The sequence below is a fragment of the Rhinatrema bivittatum genome, chromosome 2 (assembly GCF_901001135.1).
Source record: "Rhinatrema bivittatum chromosome 2, aRhiBiv1.1, whole genome shotgun sequence".
Classification (NCBI taxonomy): domain Eukaryota; kingdom Metazoa; phylum Chordata; class Amphibia; order Gymnophiona; family Rhinatrematidae; genus Rhinatrema; species Rhinatrema bivittatum.
In genome coordinates, this window is record NC_042616.1 from 101058869 (window position 1) to 101083355 (window position 24487).

At 41.6% G+C, this 24487-nt stretch overlaps 1 protein-coding gene across 1 annotated transcript in view; it reads right to left on the minus strand.

Annotated features, from left to right (window-relative positions):
• LOC115083221 (receptor-type tyrosine-protein phosphatase N2-like) overlaps window positions 1–24487 on the minus strand; it is a 322268-nt gene that overhangs the window by 101097 nt on the left and 196684 nt on the right. Inside the window, exon 10 of the mRNA XM_029587030.1 lies at window positions 18943–18996. Coding sequence (XP_029442890.1) covers window positions 18943–18996 — 54 coding nt within the window. The remainder of the gene's footprint in view (window positions 1–18942; window positions 18997–24487) is intronic.

Sequence of the window (24487 nt, forward strand, 5' to 3'; positions counted from 1 at the left end):
CAAACATACAATGAAATGCTAAGACAAATTAGGGAAGCTAAAAAAATCAGCAGCACAATAATAATGGGTGATTTCAATTACCCCAGTATTGACTGGGTGAATGTCACATCAGGACATTCTAGAGAGATAAAGTTCTTAAATGAAATAAATGACTGCTTCATAGAACAATTGGTGCAAGAACCAACATGAGGGGAAACTATTTTAGACCTAATCCTTAGTGGGACATAGGTTTGGTACAAGAGGTAACAGTGTTGGAGCCATTTGGCAACAGTAATCAGAACGTGATCAAATTTGACTTAATTGGTGGGAGGGCACTAAAGAAATATACTGCAACATCATTTAACTTTCTAAAAGGTAACTATGATAAAATGAAAATAGGAAAAACCAGAAAGAAGCAGCTGCAAAGGTTAAGAGTTTAGAACAGGCATGGACGTTATTTAAAAATACCATCTTGGAAGCCCACAACAAATGTATTCCACTCATTAGAAAAGGTGGAAGGAAGACTAAACAACTACCGACATGGTTAAAAGGTGAGGTGAGAGAGTCTATAATAGGTAAAAGAACATCTTTCAAGAAATGGAAAATGGATCTGAATGAAGAAAACAGGAAATAACCGAAGCACTGGCAAGTTAGATGCAAAGCACTGATAAGGAAGAGAAAGAGAGAATTTTAAAAGAAGCTTGCCATGGAAGCAAAATTTCATAATAAAAACTTTTTCAGATACATTTTAAGTAGAAAGCCTGCAATGGAATCAGTTGGACCATTAGAAGATCACGGGGTAAAAGGGACACTTAAGGATGACAAAGCCATAGCAGAGAGACTAAAATAATTATTTGCTTTGGTCTTCACTGAGAAAGATGTAAGAGAGATACCCAAGCCAGAAATGATATTCAAAGGTGATGATTCAGTGGAAATGAAACAAATCTCAGTGAATCTCAAAAATGTACTAGGGCAAACTGACAAACTATCACCTGGACCAGATGGTATACATCACAGAGTGCTGAAAGAACTAAGAAATGAAATTGCGGACGTGATATTGGAAATTTGTAAACTATCATTAATATTGTCTTCAGTACTTAAAGACTGGAGGGCTGCCAATGTAATGGCTATTTTTAAAAAGGGATCAAGGGCATGATCCAGGAAAAACACAGCAGTGAGTCTGACATCTATCATAAAGAACAAAATTGCTGAACATATAGATCGACATAGTTTAATGGGACAAAGCTAACATGGATTTAGCCAAGGAATGTCTTACCTCACCAATCTGCTACATTTTTTGAGGGCAAAAATAAACATGTGGATAAAGGTGACCCAGCTGATATAGTATATTTGGATTTTCAGAAAGCATTTGAACAAAGTCCCTCATGAAAGACTTCTCAGGAAAATAAAAGTCATGGGATGGAGGAAGTGTCCTCTTGTGGATTGGGAACTAGTTAAAAGAAAGAAAACAACAGATTAGGGCTAAATGGTAAATTTTGTCAATGGAAAGTGGAGTGCCCCAGGGATCTATTCTGGGGCCACTGCTTTTTAATATATTTATAAATGAGAACAATAAGGGAGGTGATCAAATTTGCCGATGACACAAAATTATTCAAAGTTGTTAAATCACAAGAGGATTGAGAGAAATTGCAAGAGGACATTGCAAAACTGGGAGACTGAGCATGCAGATGGCAAATGAAATTTAATGTGGAGAAGGGAAGAATAAACCAAATTAAAGCTACACAATGCAAGGTTCCACGTTAGGAGTCTCCATTCAGGAAAAGGATCTAGGTATCATTGTTGATAATACACGGAAATCTTTAGTTCAATGTGCAGCAAGAAAGCAAATAGAATGCTGGGAATTACTAGGAAAGGAATGGAGAATAAAACAGGGAATATCATAATGCCTCTGTATCACGCCATGGTTCAACCTCATCTTGAGTATTGTTTGCTGTTCTGTCACCACATCTCAAGAAAAGATATAGCAGGATTAGAAAAGGTACAGAGAAGGGCAGGCACAACCATAAAAGGATTAGAACGATTCCCCGATGAGGAAAAACTAAAGCTGTTAGGTCTCTTTAGGGGCCTGATAGGGGCCTGAGTGCAATGAGTAAATGTTAATTGGTTGTTTACTCATTCAAAGACTAAGGGACACAAAATTAAGCTACTAGGCAATACATTTAAAATTAACAACATTTTTATTTTTACTCTATGCATAATTAAACTCTGGAACTTATTGCCACAGGATGTGGTGATAGCTATTAGTGTTGCTGCATTTAAAAAAGATTTGGATAAGTTCCTGGAGGAAAGGTCCATAAACTATTATTAAGTTCAAGTTCTAGAAATCCACTGCTTATCTCTGGGGTAAGCAGCATGGAATCTATCTACCCCTTGGGATCCTGCCAGATACTTGTGAACTGGATTGGCACCTGTTTGAAACAGGATACTGGGCTTAATGGACCTTTGCTCTGACCCAGTATGGCAAGTCGTATGTTCTAAAAAATATAAAGACTAGGGGACACGCCATGAAGTTAGTAAGTAGCACATTCAAAACAAATCAGAGAAAATTCGTTTTCATTCAATGCACAATTAAGCTCTGGAATTCATTACTGGAGGATGTGGATAAGGCAGTTAGCATAGCTGGGTTTAAAAAAGGTTTGGATAAGTTCCTGGAGGAGAAGACAATAAAATGTTTTTAACCAGGTGGATTTAAGAAATAGCCATAACTTATCACTGTTAGCAGCACTGGATCTACTTACTGTTTGGAATCTTGCCAAGCACTTGTGACCTGGATTGGCTACTGTTGGAAGCAGGTACTGGGCTTGTTAGATCCTCAGTCTGACCCAGTACGACAAATTACATTCTCATGATCTCTAGCATTTCACTCTGTTCCAGGCTTCTAGCTTCTTGTTTGTATCGGGGACTACTCTGTTCTTTATGCCTCGCCGGCCACCAGCACCCAAGGGTTCAAACCAAGGGGAATATGGTTGGCATAGTTGAAGATGCCCAGCTTCTCTGTTTTTCAATATCAACTACCCATAATTGCTTCTCTAGGCATTAGGCTGCTTGTTCCTGGGGTAACCCACAAATGACACACATCAAGGAAAGCCAATACAAATAGCAATTCTTCTAAATTCAAAAATATTAAATTCTATTTAATTAGTGGTTATTAATATAAGCTATTCTGTGAAATGTGGAGGTGCACACAAAATTATGAACAGGAAAATCTCTGAGGGACAGAGCTACATATCTCGAGTAGAAATTGATATGTCTTTTACTGCATGAGAAAAATTGTATGGGGTGAATACTATCAAATATTCAAACATTTATACAAGTCAGGATATTTGGAAATTGAGGCCATGTTCTCTAAATAATTCAATCAATGAGAATAAACAAATTAAAAATATTTTTATAAATGAAATTGAATAGAACATTAGTCTACAAAATGAAAAACAGGATACACAAGTCTGAGTCCATGTCTACCTTATCAATGCAATAATAACTTCCAAACTAGGAAGGTTATATGAATGTAGAAAGCTAAAATATAAAAAAATATGAAAACTGCTGACAGATAAACATGGTCAGGCCCATACAATTCACCTACACTCCCTAATCTGTGACCTTAGTTTCCCTCAGTTATTCCTAAGGATCCTCTATGCTTGTCCGATATACTTTTCAATTCTACTACTTTTTTGTTCCCTCCACCTTTGCTAGGAGTTGTTTCATGCATCTACCCCCTTTCTATAATAGAAATAAGTTGCTATCTGTAATGGATATTCTCTAAAGACAGGGAATCATCAGTCACACTAATGGGCGATCTCATCCCGTGGCACCAACATGAAGGTTCTTTGGGTATGCGCAGCAGTTCCTGTGGCAGCGCAATCTGCCTCAATTCTGTTATTAAATCGATAAGCCTAAATACAAAATGAGAGAAGGGAGGATATGCATGACTGGTGATTCCCTGTTTTCAAAGAACACCTGTTACCTGTCAACAACTTTATTTTCTCTGAAAACAAGATGAATCACCAAGTCAAAAAATACAGCACACTCTTCCTCCTCCTCTTCTACAGTTAGGTTTAACCTAACTAAGGCCTGGATTTTCTTATAGCGCAGAGCTCATTGAAACCCGCGGTAATGTGGGCCTGCGAAAGCCAGCAGCGATCACACCATAGCGGTGTTATCGCTGCCGGCCTTCGCACTCAATAGCGCCACCGTGAAAGGTGGTGCTATTGGGCGTGCTACTGGCGGCGATAAACGGGTCTTACCTTATCGCCACGTCCACCTCGACTCCTCCTTTTCCGGTCCCGACTCCGCCCCTATCAAGCGAAAAGTCCCTTTTCGTGTGCGATACCGATAGAAAATGACCCCTAAGATGTCTTCAGAATAAAAATGGTGACAACACCAAGAAGTCACCATCAGGTGTCAAATGTTTTTGGTGGGTAAAACCCATTAGATTTTTTTAATCTTTTTTTTTTTCCAAAAGGACAGTTCTTAAAAAAAAAAAAAAAAAAAATGTAATGGTCCTGGGACTGGGGTTGGTTCTATTCCTCAAAAAAGACCCTGAAGAATAGTCGGCCCAAACTTGTCAGGGGTCAGCATCTAAACAATAATGAGAACACAGGTGCAGGTTGCAGCCGTGCAATATCTCTTCAACAGAGGGCCATCAATGCTGTCATGGCCCCACATTATGGGCCTTGACATGCCCTTCTAAGGTCAAACCAGTTTGGGCGTTAAGTGTATGTGAAATGTGCTACCTAATTAAAACAACGAGGCCAATATTCAGTACTGTTTGACCAGCTAAGTTCAGACTTAGCCCAACAAATGTCAGGATTTGAAAATCCCACTCCACTGACTGCAACTGAGATAGCCGGATAAATTGTTATCCGGCTAAAACATTATTATGCCAGCTAGGGGACAGGACTGATCTGAGATGCAGCCTGTTAGCAGGATAAACGGTGATTTTCAGTGTTATCTGGCAAACACAGCCGGACAACTTTAAGACTACCGAGTAGCAGTCATAAAATTAGCCAGATAAACATATACGGCTAACCTTAAACTAGCCAGGTATATTCAGTGCGGTGCGGGTGGGCTGCTGAATTTCCTGACAAAGTTAGTCAAATAAGTTTATCCGGCTAACTCTGCTGAGTGTCCAGTGGCTGAAATGAACCTGTGTTCTCTTTGAAACAGAAATTCCATGCATGTTTGTCCAAAAAGAATCAAAAAGCTGTGTGGACTTCCTGAGAACTGTAGTCTACACCAGATAGAAGATAATGGCTCTCTTGCATTCACCTTTGATGCTATGTGTTGGTAAGACAATAGACTGATTAAGGTGGAAGTCTGACATGATTTCCGGCAGGAACTTAAGATGTTTGCATAGCACCACCCTGCTGTCATGAAACTTAGTATAAGATAGATAAGCTACTAGGGCTTGAAGCTTTCTGTGAGTTAAAGTTACTGCCACCATAAAAACAATCTTCCAAGTAAGTTTCTTCCATCCATAAGAGGCTCAAAGGGGGCTTTCATCAGCTGAGTTAAGTTCTGGTTGAGGTCCCTTGGCACTATGGGTGGCTTTGTGGAACGCTTCAAATAAAGCAAGACCTGCATGAATCTCACAAATAAGGGCTGTGCAGAAATAGGTTCTCCTATTTCAGAATGATGGAAGTCACCAATTGCACTTAGCTGTACCCTGCCATAGTTAGTTTTGACTGACTGTGAAATATGTAGAAAATATTCAGGCATGTTTTCTGTGTGACAGGAGAAGGGATCTAGGGTTTTATTGTCACACCAGATCATTAAGCTCCCCCACTGCAATCACTGGATTGCTTTCTAGAAGTCAGAAGTACTTGGGGAAACTGAAGTGGAGTAGCCAACATCCAGGTATTGAGGATAATGGACTAGAGACTGGTTTCGTAAAATCAGAGTTGGAAAAATATCCAACTTGATTGGTTTCCTGATGGATAAAACTCAGGGGTTTGGAAATCAAATTTGTCTTGACCAAAAGGGAGCTATGGGAATCATAATTCCTTGGTCTCTTATGAATAATAAGGTTTTTGCCACCAGTAGCAAATCCAACCGGGAGGATATATAAACAAAAGTCCCTTTCCCCAATGTAGCGAGAAGGCATCCAATATTAATCTGATTTCTGATTTTCTCCTGGTCTGAGCCATTGCAAACAGTTTTATCTTAGCAGTTCTCCACAATGAGAAGATGCTGTTTGCTATATTCTCATTCAGGGATTACTTTTAAGAGTCTAATTGGCAATTCAGCCCGACAGAATGTTTTCTTTACTTGCCAGATGAGCGGCACTTAGAGATGTCTTGCAAGAGACAACCCAGTTTCACAATCTCACAAATTCCCAAACTAGAAAGAATGATCCCATTATTCCCTGCTCATTCAGGTAGCACATCGCTACCCGATAGTGGGTCTGGATCAGGGTAATTTGTCTGGTCACGTGATTTCTGAAAACATTTAGAAGGTAGCATTTTGCCAGTTGTTCCAGAATGTTGATGTGAAGCCTTTTCTTCAGGAAGGCCCAGGGACCCTAGGTATGGAGCCCAGTTAGGTGAGAACCCCAACCCAGATTAGACCTACCTGTGGTCAATATAGTCCAATGTGACTGAATTTGAAAGAGATTGCCATTAGCCAAACTGGAATGGGAGAGGCACCATGACAGGGAGGTTGAGATTCTCCGGTATACTGATACTAACCTGTAGTCTTTTAGTGGTGTGTTTTCACTTGGATTTTTCCAGTCATTTTCAAAAGGATTTATGCACATAAACTCCATTTTATGTGTGCAAATTGGCTCTGGAAAATTATCCAAGGAGTTTGTGTGGGAAAAGTAAGCATGTAACTAACTAGATTACATGTGCACTTTTCCTTGCACTCAATCAATGTAGGCATTCCAGGGAGTGGAGTTGAAGCAAGGAAAGCATTTATACTTATTCTTTTAATTTTCAAAAGTAGGCGCGTAAATGTATAAGCAGAAAAGTTACACCTGCTCCCAAGCAGGTATCACTTCTTGCATATAGGTGTACGAGGATACCACAACAACCAATGGCCTTGGGCAAATCACTTTGCCCTACATTGCCTCAGGTACAAACTTAGGGCTTGATTCATCAAGGTATTTTCTCATAGACATAGAATGGGAGAAAAGCCTTAGTGTATCAGGCAATTACCGTAGATTGTGAGCCCTCTCGGGATAGAGAAATACCTACAGTACCTTAATGTAATCCACTTTGAAGCGCTGAAAAGTGGAATATAAATACAATAAAATAAGTAATCCAAGAATTTTCAAAGTGGACTTTTGTGTATAAGGAATCCCCACAGACTTTATCCATTTGCAGGCTGCTGAAAGTTATCCTCCCTATGTCCAATGGGAAGTCTGGAAACCACTGCAGCCATAAGGCCTAACATTCTCAGCATGATCCAGGTTGATATCTGCTGATTTCATTTCATCTTCTCCACTGTGTTCAATGTGTCTATGATTTTGTTGTCAGGGAAAAAAAGGCATAGTTTGAATCAGGTCGAGAAGATCCCCTACAAATTCCAATTGAGGTGTCAGCCTGGTTTTGAATTTGGAGTAATTAATGCTGGATCCTAGTAGCTCAAACACCAGGATGGTGAATGGGTATGGATTTATCTGCCTCTGCCCATGAAGTGCCCTTGACTAGCCAGTCATCTAAACAGGGAAAGACATAATCCCAGTTTACATAAAAATGCTACAACAGTATCTATACATTTTATAACTATCCATGGTGCTAATGCTAGGCCAAAAGGCAGTAAGTGGTACTAGAGGCGATAATTTCCCTACTTCAAATCTGAGATATTTTTTGTGATTGAATGCATCTGTTTAGATCTAGAATACATAGACAATCTCTGTCTTTGAGATAGGATAATGAGGAGGTCAAAATGCAAAGTTATTTAGACAGATAACTCACAAGTTATCCGTCTAAATGTCAAGTTGTTTTTTTTTTTTAATATTGTGCCACTTATCTGGGTAAAAAAGAGTTATCCGGCCTTGTATGACCGGATAACTTACTACTTAACTGGATATCTTCAAAGACATCTGGCTAAGTAGTAATGTAAAGGAAGAAAAAAAGTGTCTTGCAGGCCTGTGGCCTGATTCTCAGCCCCCTCGCCATAATATACTAACTGGACCTGCTAGGCTGAGCAGCCCCCACTCCTTCAGAAACCTTACAAATAATATTTGGGGTGGCAGATGGCCCTGATCTCCTGTTCCCCATTTATATTAAGGTTCCCTCCCACCACCCCATTCACATCCTCTACTCACCCACAACCTTGAGAACACATACGCCGCCCCCCCCCCCCCCCCCCCACCTCCAGGACCTGCTGGGAGTGAGATATCTCTTACCTGCTCCTGGTGCTTCCAGCGCTGTTCTGGGAAGAGAAGCACTGGAAGCATAAGCTACCCACAGCTTCCTCTTCCAGCACTTCTCTGATCAAAACAATGCTGGAAGCGCCAGGAGCAGGTAAGAGATATCTCACTCCTGACAGGGTTTTTTTTGGCTCTGGGGGGTAGGGGTCAGGGTGGGGGGATGTGTTCTCAAGGTTGTGTGTGTGTGTGGGGGGGGGGGGGGGGGTGACAAGATGGGAACTGGGGGCAGGAGGAAACCTTCAAAAATGGGGAACAGGAGGTCAGGGCCATCTGCCACCCCAAAAATATTTTTGAAGGCTTCAGAGGAGTTTGGAGAGGTGGGCGCTGCTCGGCCCAGCATGGCTAATTAGTCCATATTGTAAAGGGGGAGGAAATTGGGCCGCAAGCGTACAGGACAATTAGAGGATATCTTTCATACAACTCCTCGCAGCTTCATATATGCACGTTTATGGCCATGCGAAGATCTACATAAGTATTTTATAACCCGTGCATATCAGATATGTATGTATTATAAAATACATATGTGTCCCCCGACATACATGCTTATGTAAGCTTGCACACAAATACATGCAATGCACTGAAAGCGAGTATTTCAATGCATTGAACATGGGTACTTTTCCTTCTAATTTTAAACATATATGCTTGCTTATTTTATACACAAAAAAATAAAGTAGGACTTATTTGTGTAAAACCCAATTTACACACGCAAGTCATTTCATTTTAAAACATGCATGCATCAATATTGCCAGTTTTCCCAATTACTCCACCAGTTCACCCAGTCCTTCTCCAGGTCATAACATAACATAAGAACATTAAGATATGCCATTCTGGGTCAGACCAAGGATCTATCAAGCCCAGTATTCTGTCTCCAGCAGTGGCCAATCCAAGTCTCAAGTGCCTGGCAAGTACCCAAACGTTAAAAAAATCCCATGCTCTAATGCCAGCAATAAGCAGTGGCTATTCCTAATTGATTAATAGCAGTTTATGGACTTCTCCTCCAGGAACCTATTGAAACCTTTTTTAAACCCAGCTACACTAGCTGCCTTAACTACATTCTCTGGCAATGAATTCCAGAACTTAATTATGTGTTGAGTGAAAAATAATTTTCTCCATGTCCCCAGTCCTTGTATACTCTGAAAGAGTAAATACAGGGAGGATGAATAGCCTAGTGGTTAGAGCAGTGGGCTACAAACCAGGAGACCAGGGTTTGAGTCCCACTGTCGCTCCTTGTGACCTTGGGCAAGTCACTTTACCCTCCATTGCCTCAGGTACAAACTTAGATTATAAGCCCTCTGGGGATAGAGAAATACCTACAGTACCTGAATGTAAACTGGTGTGATATCTCAGATCAAATGTCAGTATAAAAATAAATAAATTACACATTCAAGTCCTTTCATGATTTTGTAGACCTCTATCATACCCTCCTCAGCTGTCTCTTCTTCAAGCTGAACAGCCCTAATCTCTTTAGCCTTTCCTCATAAGGGAGCTGTTCCATGCACTTTATCATTTTGGTCGCCCTTCTCTGCACTTTCTCCAGTGCAACTATATCTTTCTTGAAATGTGGTGACCAGAACTGCACGCAATAGTCAAGATGCAGTCCAACCATTGAGTGATACAGAGTCATTATAGCATCCTCCGTTTTATTTGCCATTCCCTTCCTAATAATTCCTAACATTTAGTTTGCTTTTCTGACTGCCACAGCACTGAGCCAATGATTTCAATGTATTATGTAAATGTGGAACAGCATGCCCATGGATCTTCGCCAAGAACCCTGCCATCGAAAATTTAAGCAGAACTTAAAAACTTGGCTGTTTAGAAAGGCCTTCCTCTGAAAGATGTAAATTATGCAATTACATACTTCGCTTCTCAACTTACTCTTGGTTCCTGTATACTGCCTTACCTTTCCTTTTCCCACCTACTCCCATTCCTCTCTGATATAGGGGGGTGGAGAGGAGACAAGAGAGTCAGACTAGTAGTGCTGGTATGACTCCCTCCCCTCCCTTCTATGATCCCCCCTTTCCCTTACCCCACTTTTTTCCCTTACAAATAACACCCTGCAAGTCAGACTTTTGTTAATATTATTACTCATATATATTTGATATGTATACTTCTAGTCTTTCTGTTAATTTAGCACTTTACTTATTCCTCTGACGTTCACTGTAAAGCCTTTGGCTGAATTACTGTTTGCTGTAAACAGAGGTGATGTGCATTACGTTCCGCGGTATATAAAAAAACTATAAATAAATAAATAAATATCAACTATGATGCCCAGATCTTTTTCCTGGGTGATAACTCCTAAAATGGAACCTAACATTGTGTAGCTACAGCATGGGTTACTTTTCCTTATATGTATCACTTTGCGTTTGTCCACATTATATTTCATCTGCCATATGAACACCCAATCCTCCAGTCTTGCAAGGTCCTTGTGCAATTTATCACAAAACACTTGTGATTTAACTATTCTGAATAATTTTGTATCATCTGCAATGATCACCTCACTCATTGTACCTCTTTCCAGATCATTTATAAATATATTAAAAAGCACCGTCCAAGTACCTATCCCTGAGGTATGCACTATTTAAATTTTTCCACTGTGAAACAGACTATTTATTCCTACTCTCTGTTTCCTGTCTTTTATCCAGTTTGCAATCCACAAAAGGACATCGCCTCCAAACCCATGACTTTTTAGTTTTCTTAGAATCCTCTCATGAAGGACTTTGTCAAACGCCTTCTGAAAATTCAAATACACATCTACTGGTTCACCTTTATCTACATGTTTATTCACCCCTTCAAAAAAAAAGTAGCAGATTTGTGAGTCAAGACTTCCTTTGGATAAATCCATGCTGTCTGTGTCCCCTTAAGTCATGTCTATTTATATGTTCTATGATTTTATTTTTTATAATAGTTTCCACGATTTTTCCTGCACTGAAGTCAGGCTCACTGGTCTATAGTTTCCCGCATCACATCTGGAGCCCTTTTTATATATTGGGGATATATTGGCTATTTATTTATTTTAATTTATTTAGTAGTTATATATACCGTCATTCCATGTGAGAATCACTAGATCACGACAGTTCACACTTAAACATTCAAAATAATAGATCATCTAACATAGTTTAGACATTTATTTTTATTTATATTTATTTAATTTCTTTTCCTATACCGATGCTCAAGACTAGGTCTTATCGTACCGGTTTACAATGTAACTGAGGGGAAACCAATTAACATCAAGGTAGAAAGTAAAGTTACATTAAACAGGGAGCATAAAACCTGGGCAATGGAAGACAGTACAGAGTTTAAACTAAGAAACAATTAGAGAGAGAAAAATATATAAATCAACAAAAACTGTAAGATACAAAAACATAGGTTTATCCTAGGCAGTTATTAGCCTGGTATGTCCAGAGGGAGAAGGAAAGGGTGAGGTTGGGTGGGGGGAAGGGATTGGGGAGGGGTGGGGGAGTGAGAGTCAGTGATGGTTGAGGAGATCCTTCAGCGGTAGGCTTCTGCGAAAAGCCAGGTTTTCAATTTCTTTCTGAAAGTTGAATGGCATTGTTCTTGGCGTAAGTCTTGTGGAAGTGAATTCCAATGTAGTGGACCTGCTGTTGAAAGAGCTCGCTTGTGAATAGTGTTGTGGACCGATGATTTGTTGGGGGGGGCCTTGAGCGAACCTTTGTAGGCGGTTCTGATCGGTCTTGCGGAAGTATGTAATTCAAGTGGGAAGGTGAGTTGGAGAGTGGATTGCTGGTAGACTGATTTGTGGATGATGGTGAGAGCCTTGAAAAGTATTCTATATTGGATGGGCAGCCAGTGTAGAATTTTTTAGTATTGGTGTGATATGGTCCTTGCGACGAGTGTTTGTAAGGATCCTGGCCGCTGCGTTTTGCAGCATCTGAAGAGGTTTGGTGGACGAAGCGGGCAGACCAAGTAATAGAGCATTACAATAGTCGATCTTTGAAAACAGTATGGTTTGAAGCACCGAACGGAAATCCTTGAAGTGTAAGAGCGGTCTAAGTTGCTTCAGGACCTGTAGCTTGAAGAAGCATTCTTTGGTTGTGGCGTTAATGAATTTTTTGAAATTCATTCTAGAGTCAAGGGTGGCCCCAAGATCTCTGACCTGGTTTGCTAATGGGATGCTAGCATTATTTGCAAGGGGGTTGTTGTCACAAGGGGAGATAACCAGTAGTTCCGTTTTGGAAGTATTTAGGACCAAATTGAGACTCGAGAGCAGAAGGTTGATGGCGTGTAAGCAGTTGTTCCAGAAATTTAGAGTAGAGATGGGGTCTGAGATGGGGATTATGATTTGTACATCGTCCGCGTATATAAAGTGGGTGAGATTGAGACTATTGAGTAGCTGGCATAAAGGGAGTAGATATATATTGAACAGGGTAGGGGAAAGAGACGAACCCTGAGGTACACCTTGGTTTGATGGAATGGAGTGAGATTCTTTGTCATTTATTTTGACTTTGTAGTGTCTGTTGTTCAGAAAGGATGTGAACCAGAGCAGTGCAGAGCCGGATATGCCTATTTCCATTAAGCGGTTAAGGAGGATATTGTGGTTTACCGTGTCAAACGCGGCAGAGATGTCGAGAAGGGCTAGCAGGTAAGATTGTCCCTTGTCAAGGCCCATCAGGATGTTGTCCGTTAGAGAAAGAAGGAGGGATTCTGTGTTTAGGCGTTTCCTGAATCCGAATTGAGAGGGGTAGAGAATATTGTGGGAGTCCAGGTAGTCTGTGAGTCGGATGTTGACAAGCTTTTCCATTAGCTTGGCTATAAAAGGTAGGTTTGCAATGGGGCGGAAGTTTGCAGGGTCGGCTGGGTCCAGGTTGGGTTTTTTAAGTAAGGGTTTAAGTGAAGCAATTTTTAAGGAGTCCGGAACCGATCCTTGATTGAGGGAGCAATTTATGATGTCTGCCAGCGGTTTAGCAATGGTGTTAGGGATGGTGAGAAGTAGTTTGGTCGGTATTTGGTCCAGAGGATGAGTGGAAGGTTTCATTTTCTTGATTATTGATTCAATTTCCAGGGAGGATGTCTGTTCAAGAATTTCTAGTGACGGTCTGTGGATATTTGGTGAAGGGTTATTAGTTGCGAGGCTTAATGGTTGCGAAGGGTTTGGAGCCATGTTAGTTGAAGCCAGGGGGGCAAGAAGGTTTTTGATTTTGTTATCAAAAAAGATAGCCAACTCTGTAGATTTGTTCTGGGCTTCTTCTTCTGGGATGGTGAGGGGCATAGGTGTGGTAAGGGCAGCTACATATGAGAACAGAGTTTTAGGGTCATATAAGAAGCCGTGTATTTTTTTGGCGTAGAAATCTCGTTTGGTGCGGGTAATGGATGTCCTATAGTAGCTCATTGCAGTTTTGTACGAAGCAAGTGAGGAAGCGGAGGAATCTTTCCGCCAGCGTTGTTCTTTGTGTTGTAGATCCTGTTTGAGTTTCCTTAGTTCGGTTGAGAACCAGGGTTTCTTGTTCGTGCGGGCTGGGTTGATAACTTTTGTTGTTACAGGGCAAATTCTGTTAGCTACTGAGTGTGTAATAGTTTGCCAGGAGTTCATAGCGGTATCCGCATCTGAGAAGTCCAGTTTAATTAGTTCTTCGGCCAGGCTGTTGTTGAGAGTGTCCATGGAACAGGGTTTCCTGAACTGGATCGCGGATTTAGTAACAATAGGAGTCAATTTTTGTTTTATATATAATTTTGTAGTTATCATCGAGTGATCTGACCAGGGGATGGGAGAGCAGGAAGGAGGGGTGATGGGCGAGATGGTTTCGTTAGTGAATATCAGGTCAAGCGTGTGGCCTGCCTTGTGTGTGGGGTTGTTTATAATTTGTTTGAATCCCATAGCCTGGAGAGAAAGGAGAAGAGCTTCGCAATTAGATGATAGGGTAGGGGAGTCAACATGGATGTTGAAATCTCCTAAGATAATAGCCGGTGAGTTAGTGTTGATGTGTTTGGCTATGGTTTCGATGAGTGGAGAAGGGTCGGATTCTAGGAGCCCCGGGGGGGCGTAAATAAGGCAGACTTGAAGCTGGGAGGATTTGAATAGTCCGATTTCTAATTTGGTCGTCGATTTGAAGGCTTGTTGGGACAGTCTCAGTTCTTTTTTTGCTATTAACATTATTCCACCCCCTCTTTTTTTAGGTCTGGGGATAGAGAAGATGTCATATTGTTGTGTTGGCAACTGGTTAATAATGGCGGTGTCTGTGTTTTTTAGCCATGTTTCTGTAATGGCACAGATGTCCGGTTGGGTGTCCAGGAGGAGGTCGTTGAGCAAATGAGATTTTTTTGAGAGTGACTGGGAGTTGAAAAGGGTTAAGGTGATTAGAGATAATCCTAGGAATTGTGTTAGAGGGGAGATCATGATTGGAATCAGGGATCTCTTTGATCGTGGATTGAGCACTGGTGTATTCGCTCTGTGGGTGAGTAGGTGAGGGATGATCTGAATGGGGAAAGTTTGTAGCATGCTGTCTTTTTACGAAGAAATTGCAGGTGGATAAGATTGTTGGATGACTACTGGGTGTTGGAGTGGCTTGATGAGTGCTGGATGCTGGATTGACTGGAAGAATGCTGGATGCAGGGGTGACTAGAAGATTGCTAGAGGGGTGGTGGAGTGACTGGACGAATGCTGGTTGCTGGAGTGACTGGAAGAGTGCTGCTGGAGACTGGATGAGTGCTGCTGGAGACTGAATGCTGGGGTGACTAGAAGATTGCTAGAGGGATGGTGGAGTGACTGGACGAATGCTGGTTGCTGGAGTGACTGGATGAGTGCTGCTGGAGACTGGATGAGTGCTGCTGGAGACTGGATGAGTGCTGCTGGAGACTGGATGAGTGCTGCTGGAGGCTGAATGTGCTGCTGGAGACTGGATGAGTGCTGCTGGAGACTGGATGAGTGCTGCTGGAGGCTGAGTGTGCTGCTGGAGACTGGATGAGTGCTGCTGGAGGCTGAATGTGCTGCTGGAGACTGGATGAGTGCTGCTGGAGTGGCTGCTGGAGTGGCTGCTGGAGTGGCTAATTAGACATACAAGATTATGATCATAAGAACATAAGAAATTGTCATGCTGGGTCAAGCCAAGGGTCCATCAAGCCCAGCATCCTGTTTCCAACAGAGGCCAAACCAGGCCACAAGAACCTGGCAATTACCCAAACACTTAAAAAGATCCCATGCTACTGATGCAATTAATAGCAGTGGCTATTCCCTAAGTAAACTTGATTAATAGCAGTTAATGGACTTCTCCTCCAAGAACTTATCCAAACCTTTTTTGAACCCAGCTACAGTAACTGCACTAACCACATCCTCTGGCAACAAATTCCAGAGCTTTATTGTGCATTGAGTGAAAAAGAATTTTCTCCGATTAGTCTTAAATGTGCTACTTGCTAACTTCATGGAATGCCCCCTAGTTGTTCTATTATTCGAAAGTGTAAATAACCGATTCACATCTACTCATTCAAGACCTTTCCTCATAAGGGAGCTGTTCCATGCACTTTATCATTTTGGTCGCCCTTCTCTGCACTTTCTCCAGTGCAACTATATCTTTCTTGAAATGTGGTGACCAGAACTGCACGCAATAGTCAAGATGCAGTCCAACCATTGAGTGATACAGAGTCATTATAGCATCCTCCGTTTTATTTGCCATTCCCTTCCTAATAATTCCTAACATTTAGTTTGCTTTTCTGACTGCCACAGCACTGAGCCAATGATTTCAATGTAATATGTAAATGTGGAACAGCATGCCCATGGATCTTCGCCTCTCATGATCTTAAAGACCTCTATCATTTCCCCCCCCCCCCCCCCTCAGCCATCTCTTCTCCAAGTTGAACAGCCCTAACCTCTTCAGCCTTTCCTCATAGGGGAGCTGTTCCATCCCCAATGGAGAGAGGTCAGACACACGAAATACATACATATTACTCGAACATATATATATAAGCATGTTAGGAATGGATGGGGTTTCGAAGGAACAGCATAGCTCATGTCATTTTTGTTTATAATAGTTATAATATACTGAAAGTTTATGTTATGTTGTAGGCATGTTGTACAATCATTTCAATTCACTCTTAAATTTCTTTTTGAAAGTTGTTATTCTTAGGTTTTCAGGTATTGAATTCTAGAGTTTTGGGCCAGCAGTTGATATAACTGCATCAGATGAGAATTTCTTATAGTTGGGATTGTTAGGAGATCTTTGTTTTGTGATCTGAGAGTTTGGGGAGGATTGTGTACCTTCCAGTTTTTGGTTACAAAGGATGATTTTAATGTTAGGTTACAAATTACGTGCAATAAGTTTGAAATTTCATTTTTTAGTTCTTTCAGAGCCCTGGGATGCATACCATCTGGTCCAAGTGATTTGCTACTCTTCAGTTTGACAATCTGGCCTACATCAAGACCCTGCTGGTTCTTCAGCCTGAACTCTTCCCAGTTCACCTAGACTTCCCATCCAGTCAATAGTACACCATAAAAAGTCTGATAGCAATTACACAAGATAATTAGTAGGAGTAAAATTACATGTATAAGTTGCCAGATGTACGTGTGTAAATCTCTTTTAAAATAGCAATTTATGCACGTAACGTTGGTCCCACTCGGGAACACCACTAGACGGCTCATTTTTTTATGTGCATAACTCTTAGAAAATTCACCCCTTTTTTCTTCCTTTACTGAGTTACTTAAATAAATATCCATTTATTTACAGTAATCTTTGAAGATATCAAAAGCCTAACCAGTTATATTCAAACATAGCCAGTTATGTTTTGAAGTTATTCAGCTACAAGCTATTCATGTGACTTGATGATTGATTTTGTCTTCAGAAACATGCTTCCTTAGCTACTGTGTTTCCTGAGACTCATATCATAAGCACTTGTCGTAGAACATTCAGGCAAATTTTAAAAGCCCTGCGCGTGCCAAAAGCAGGAGCAACGTGCACAAGTTGGGCTGGCGCACGTCAAGCGGATTTTAAAAGCTTACCAAGTACCCACATATCTCCTACCGTGCAGACAAATAACAAGTTTCATAAATGGGGCAGGGCTTAGGCATAGTCTGGGCGGGGCATGGGCAGACCAGGATTTCACAATGAAACCAGCGCATAATTATGTGCACAAGCACGTGCCGAAGTCCCCTGCCCGTCTGCTATGGATCACATGTTAAGTAATAAAATAAAAAAATCTAGGCATGTCTGCAGGGTTTTAAGGGGCGGGGCTAACAGGAGAAAAGGGAGGATATTAAACTGTGGTGGGTTTATCCCTTACCTGGCCAAACCGGGAACGAAGTGGGAAAACTAGTAATAGCATCGGCACCTGTGTGTATTAAAATCCCCCCAACGTATGCATGTGGTCAGCCTTTTTTATACCATGCATGTTATAAAACAGCCACGTCCCTGGCTGCGAGCCGGCAAACGCATGCACATGTGTGTCTGCGCGCCCGTTTAAAAGTTACTGTTTTACTTTACACTGAAAAATGTTTACCTTGTGTGTATCATTTAAGCCTTCATGCTATTTAAATGCCACTATCATATATCATATCTTCCTCTCTTTCCTCTCTTCTATCCTATTTTTCATCCTTAGAGTTCGCCTCGTAGGGCTTATATTTCAAATCCTGCACAGTTTTGGTAGCCATCCTCTGGACTATGAAAATACATGCGTTTTCCAAAATGACTTCTGCCATTACCGTTATGATTATGCCAATTTCTAAAAGTAGAGAGAATTTTAAACACCTACGTCTGGCATAAACAGATCTTTGAACTTTATAAAATACTTTGCTGGCAGATTTATGTGGAAATCTGTAAGCAGCTCTTTATGTGGCTGCTTGTAAAGTCATGGCATTGCAAGTGGATACTCTGCTGACTATATCAGAGGAAAGCCATGGGTTTGTAACAATCTGTACAGTATGAAAATATAAAAATGCTTAAACTGATGAGAGAAAAAATATTCTTATTCCAAAGAATTCTATTATTGATACACAAAGAGTGCATGGATATTTAGAAAGCTTCACATTTCCAAACATACAGTGTCCAGTGTATCAAAAAGGAAAAGCACTGGCTTTAAAGAATGACCCGTAAACTACAACACATTTTCTGGTGGCTGGTCACAATATATTTTCTCCAACTACTGCACCTTTTTAAGTCTAATAGAAATATTTCTCTTAAAGGAATAGATATTTCTGTTCTGCCGTTATGCATGGGAGAGCCTTCCAATGAGAGATAAATTTAGAAGCCAGAAAATTCAAAGTGCACATGAACTACCCTCCTCCAAAACATCATTATTCAACACACACCGATCATGCAATCAGAAAAGTAAAAATTCAAAACAAGTTTCATGATTCACTTCCATTCCTCCAGAGCCATTCCTAGCTGATGTTTTAATTTAAGTGCATTTACCAAACAGCAAGGAACGCACAGGCAGTTATCCAGTTCTGCAAACATCCAAAATATGAAATGAAACTGTAAAAAAAATCTGCTTTGATCAAATTTTCCAAAATTTGACTCTTTTTTTTATGTCAAGACTTAAAGAGTTAAAAAATTCATAGTTTTGAACGACCCATCCTTTTAAACTTTCATGAATCTTTGAAACCTTTAATGGAAGCCAATACTTGCCTGCAATGAACAATTACTGGACACGAGCGGCCTCTGTAGCACTTGTTAACTTTTCTGTAATAAAACAGAACAGGAGGTCATTGATATTACGTACCTTGGCCTGAGCCAAACTGTGAAGAGCCATTATCAGTCAGCAAAGCTGACAGGCTTAAAGAGATGAAATGCGAGTGATGACTGTGGATTTACTGTGATTCAAAGAATACAATGCACATTTTTCTTTTATAGTTCAGGGTCTGTATTTAATATTATGGAAGGCACTGTATGAAGAGCAATGTAACCACTGATCTCATCAAATCCCCAAAAATTAAGAAAAAATTACTCGAATTAAATATGGCTTTTTATAACATCATATCCCTTTCAATACCAAACACTTTTGTTTCTGAGAAATGATAAAAGCTTTGCTCTAAAACTGAAACATTAGTAATGAGAGGCATGATTGAATAAATGAAATGTGATATATTAAGTCGTGCCAGCTAGGTATAAGGCACCTGGAAACACCAGTTCTCTCTAGTCTAATGCATTCCACAGCTCATGCCAAATTTGATCCTGCCAACAGGTCCTTTTAGCTACCCCCTTGTTTAGATACAGCAAGGCTAGCCTGCCGGAGATTTCGTGCATTCAGTTGCTTTGCACTCAACTTATGGAATAATATCCCACAGAATTTACGCTACCTGTCTCCAATATCTCCAGTAGGTGAGATAAGGAGCCCCTAGGGTGCAAGACATAAGAGAACATCATTCACATCCGCTGTGATCTCCTGGCAGCATTTAACCAGCTTTTCCGGTCCACGGGGCTGATACTCAGAATTACACGGCTCTAGCACAGCATCCCCCACTTTCTCTCCTTCCAACCTTGCCCAGAAGCATCATCTCTCTTTCATCCCGCAATCCTCTGCAGCAGCAGCTCCCTATCTCTTCCTCCCGGCCTTACCCTGCAAGAGCCTCCTCTCTCTCACCACACCAAACATCCTCACCTCCCCGCCACCTCCGTCCCAGCAGCAGCCCTCCTTACTCCCCCACCTTTGCCCAACAGTATCATTCCTGTCTCTCCCCATCCTGAAACTGCCCCCCCTTCCTTCCCCTCCCCTGCCCAGAAACAGCTCTCTCCCTCCCTGCCACCTACCGCTCAGCAACTCCTTCACTGTCTCTCCTTCCCAGCAAGTTCTTTTCTCTCTCTCTTCTGTACAGCATCCCTCTCTCCCCCCTGTCCAGCAACTTTCCTTTCTCTCCCCTAACCCAGGTCCAGCAAAAGCTCTCCTCTCTCTCCCCCTCTCCTGCTGCCCAACAGTCCTCTCCCCACTCTCTGCCCAGCAGCAATGGATCCTCTCCCCCCTACCCAACAAGTTTCCCTCTTTCTCCACTTCCACCTAACAATCACTCTCCTAACCCTCGCCTCATGCCCATCAACCCCTTCCTCTTTTATCCCATTCACCCCTGCCCAGCAACACCTCATGTCTCCCACCCCTGAATATACTTCCTAATTTTCCCTCCACCTCCCCTCACCCAATAGCATCTATCCCACTCTCACTCCCTCCTCACCTCGGCTAATCCATTACCTCTTTGCCCAGGAGACTCCTCTGGCTGTAGCCTCAGCAACAAAGCAAAATAAAAAAAAAAAAAAAAAATCACAGTGGGGCTTATTAGATGGTTAGGGAACCTTCATTTTCAGTTTTTATTTTATTTTCCCTGGGAATTTCTCAGAGTTTATTATAATGAACAAAAATGGAAGAATATCAGAGGAAAACAACGGGTCACGTTTTCCCCACCGATTTTCTCTCATTTTCACTCATTATAATTTACACTGAGAAAGTCCCACGAAAAATTAAATAAAAACTGAAAAGGAAGGCCCCCCCCCCCCCAAAGATGGCGGACGCTCTCACGGGTCCTGCCGCCACCCTGCCCCCCCCCCTCCTCCGGCACAGGCTTGCTGTTACAGAGGGAGACCATGCACAGGGGGCGGGAGAGGCTGCACGCGGTCTGTGAAGGTGTGCACCGCCTGACAAGGCCCCAGGCTGATGCTCCTTTTCCGTTCTTGCTGCTTCCGCCCCCTTCCCCCAGATCCGGCACCGAATACTGTGTATAAACAAAAGTGATCCAATTTTCTTAGCTAGGGGCTCAATGTCATGGAGGAAAGAATAGACACTCTATTCATTATCACCGCTGACATTTTCCTGTATAACTGCAGCTATTCTCAGATTATTTTTTTTTTTTGTGTGTGTGAGTTTGGCAGGATGGTCCTCTTTTCACCTGAGAATAACATTCTGTTCTCTGATATTGATTTTGGGGAATTCAGTATGGGTACGGTTGTAATAATATGTCTGAAATATTCTTGCTACCCTCTAATCAATGAAATACATCTTTCCGAATCAGGCACTGCTGCATTATACTCATCTTCTCCCTCTTATTGCTGGTATACTTTAAAAATCTTATTGTGGATTTTTAGCTCTTTTGTTGCTTTACCCCAACACTGCTCTTTCTGACCCATTAAGTAACAAGGCCTGCATTGTGTTCCTTTGTTCTTGATTTCGTGAAAGCTGTTGGGGAGGGCACACAGCATTCCAGCTCTAGTGGCTTATTTTCTTGATGTTAAGGCTTACGCCGCCTCTCTCACTGGTCCCCCATCCCTCACTCATTCTGGCAGTATTTTTCGAGAATTGTCACTCCTCAGCCATTCTTTTAGCGAGGGCCTCCAGGACTGCTGGGTCATCAAGCCGAGGAATTAGAACGGTAATTGTGAAGCGCTTTCTTTTTTTTTTTTTTAAAGGTAATCCAAGAATCAAAGAAAAAGAGTGCATTTCAATTTGCAGTTAAAAATATAATTGTTGCTTCACAATTGCTTTACCTTCTACAGATGTATTTTAATTGCCTCTAACTTGCAAGGCACCCTGGGCAGAATGCCATAAATAATATGCCACACACACACATACCTATATGCATATACGTACATATTAATTGCACAAAGACATGCAGTTCATCTGAAACCCAATCATGTATTACTATGTCAGTTTGTCAGATCCAAGCCATGAATTGCATTTTTGCCTTTTTCTATAGGTGAAGGTCTTTGAATTTTATGTTACAAAAGCACTTAAAACAGCATTTCAGCACAGGTGACTCATATATACAGCAAACAAACTCTTGGAGGATAAGAAAGTCATATTTTTATTGTCAAAAACATTATTTTCCATATTTCTGGTAGTAAAGGAGAGGCAGAAACACTGCTGCAGAAATTATGTGTGTACAGCATTGTTAGCAGCCAGATACTGGCGAGTGCGGTGCCACAGTGGGAGGGTAATTTTTCAGTAGCCCCCTACAGGGCTAAAGTCTGAGGGATACTTTGTAGACTTTACCCCACATTCTCAAAGCTGCTGTGCAGAAGACAGCTTTGAAAAATTTGTGGGTGCTGCCAGTCCATGCACAGACAAGTAGGTGTAACTTACAGCATGTACTGTACATTTGCATGCATAGTTGTGAAAATCAGAAGTGTGCATGTACCCTGTCTGCAACTCGGCCCCTGGAACCGCAGAACGCCTCTCGCCAGTCCAGGGAAGAGCAGGCACGAAACCATGTTCTGCACACTTCTCCCTGGTCTACCCCTCTCTGGATGATTTTCAAAAACAGATTTACATGCACAAACTAAGGTTTAGATATATAAAGTCTTTTGAATATTAACCCTAAAATTATAAAAAAAAAAAAAAAGGAGAGCTGAGGTTTTTAAACAGATATTTTTCCCAAAATCCGTCTCCTATTCTATGTGATAGTCTTCACTTACAGTAATATCTTTTTTAAAAATCTATAGTCGTCTTCTTTAAACACCCCTAGAACATTGTTCTCTTCCTCTTGCTGCAGGTGGGAATGCTGTGAAGAATTTCACTCATAGCACCCAGTAGATGGGAAGCAGTAATGTAACAGATCTGAAAATACAGTTATTTTTACCTCTGAAGGGTATATATTACTACTGTATAGCACTGTACATGGTCAGGTGCACATTTTTCTACCCGGAAAACCCTCTATGGGCTGTGCTGAAGTACTGTTTGAGTAAAGTGCCGTCAGCAGAAAAAAATGCGGATGCATTCAATTTCTAGTATTTAAAGACGAACAAGTATTTTTGGTAAGGGTTCAACTAATTCACAAAAAATATTTGCTTTCTGGCTGTTCATTTTTTCTAATGTCAGTTTCTTGAGGAAAAAAAAGTGTTAGCAATATTGAAAGTTTAAAACAGGTTCAGGAATATAAAATAAAAATAATTTGCATCCTTCAACTGATCACATAGGCTAGAGTGCCACAGATGCACAACAACTTCAAACAAGTGAGGCACAAAAATTCTGAGGTTGTGATGGCTACATTATAGTTCCTCAGGATCTCCTCTCATTGGAAATGTCTAATCGCTGCTTACCCCAGTTGCTACAATTTGAAGTCATATGGGGGGGGGGAGCAGATTGGTAGCCATATTAGTCCACTTAGTTACAAAGAAGTGAAGGTCAAACCAGACAAGTTGTAAGCATAACTTTTCTATTAGATTCCCTCTCAGCAGTACTCATCGGGTGAGTACTGCTGAGAGCTTCTAGTTGCCAGAGTGAATCCTGGCTAGAAAATATTGGAGAAGACCGTGAGAGATGTAAGGCCAGGAGGATGGAATGCTAAAGATTTCTCCTGCTCCAGGAGAGGTGCAGTGCTGGAGAGACCTTTGCATCCTGAGACTTCACGCTTGAAGTGACAAAGGGGTAAATGGCACCATATGTAGCAGATGCTAACGAAACTGTACTTTTGTTTGGCTTTCTCCTAAGACCTTCTTACCCAATTTCTTCCCAATGGTTGCAAAAAAGTAAAAAAGAAATGGTGTGTCATAGGCCAACTCTCATGATTTTACATGGAAGGAAAAGGAAATGAAAATTACAGTTTTCCACCCACCACTGGAAATTACGCAACCTATATGGCCAAAAAGGAGGCCAATTGGAGCTAGGATAAATACATTCAGGATAGAAGCTGCAGGGAAGCAAATTAAAGTAACGAATGGGCTCCCAAATCTGTCCGAGTGACACCAGAACCAGTGGGGCTTTCCGGAGATCCACAATGAATATGCATAGGCCCGATTGTAACCATGGGCAATGTAGGCAATTGCCTCCAATGCCAAGTTTTACGGTGCTATCTCATCCCCATACCTGGGAACTGCTGCAACCCCTCCCCCCCTCAGGCAGTGTACAGGAAACAGGAGAAAAGGTGTTGGAGAAGGGAGCAGAGAAATTGTTTTCTGCTCTGCAGCATCTGCTCTGGCCTCACTCCCTCCCTTCCTATCCCTATGGTGAAGAAGAGGGGGAGGCTGGAGAAGATACTGTAGGCAGTATGGGGCCGATGCAATAATTATGCGCAGAAAGCGAGCGCTGAACAGTCAGCGCCTGTTCTTTAATGTACCCCCTCCTGGGGGCGCCATGCAATATTTAAATTAGGGGTCACATTAGCAAGGAGGCGCTAGGATCGCTTGTGCACCCCCAGTGCTTCCTTGCTAACGAGAACCCGATCAGCATCAGCCGTCCACCGCCACAAAGCCG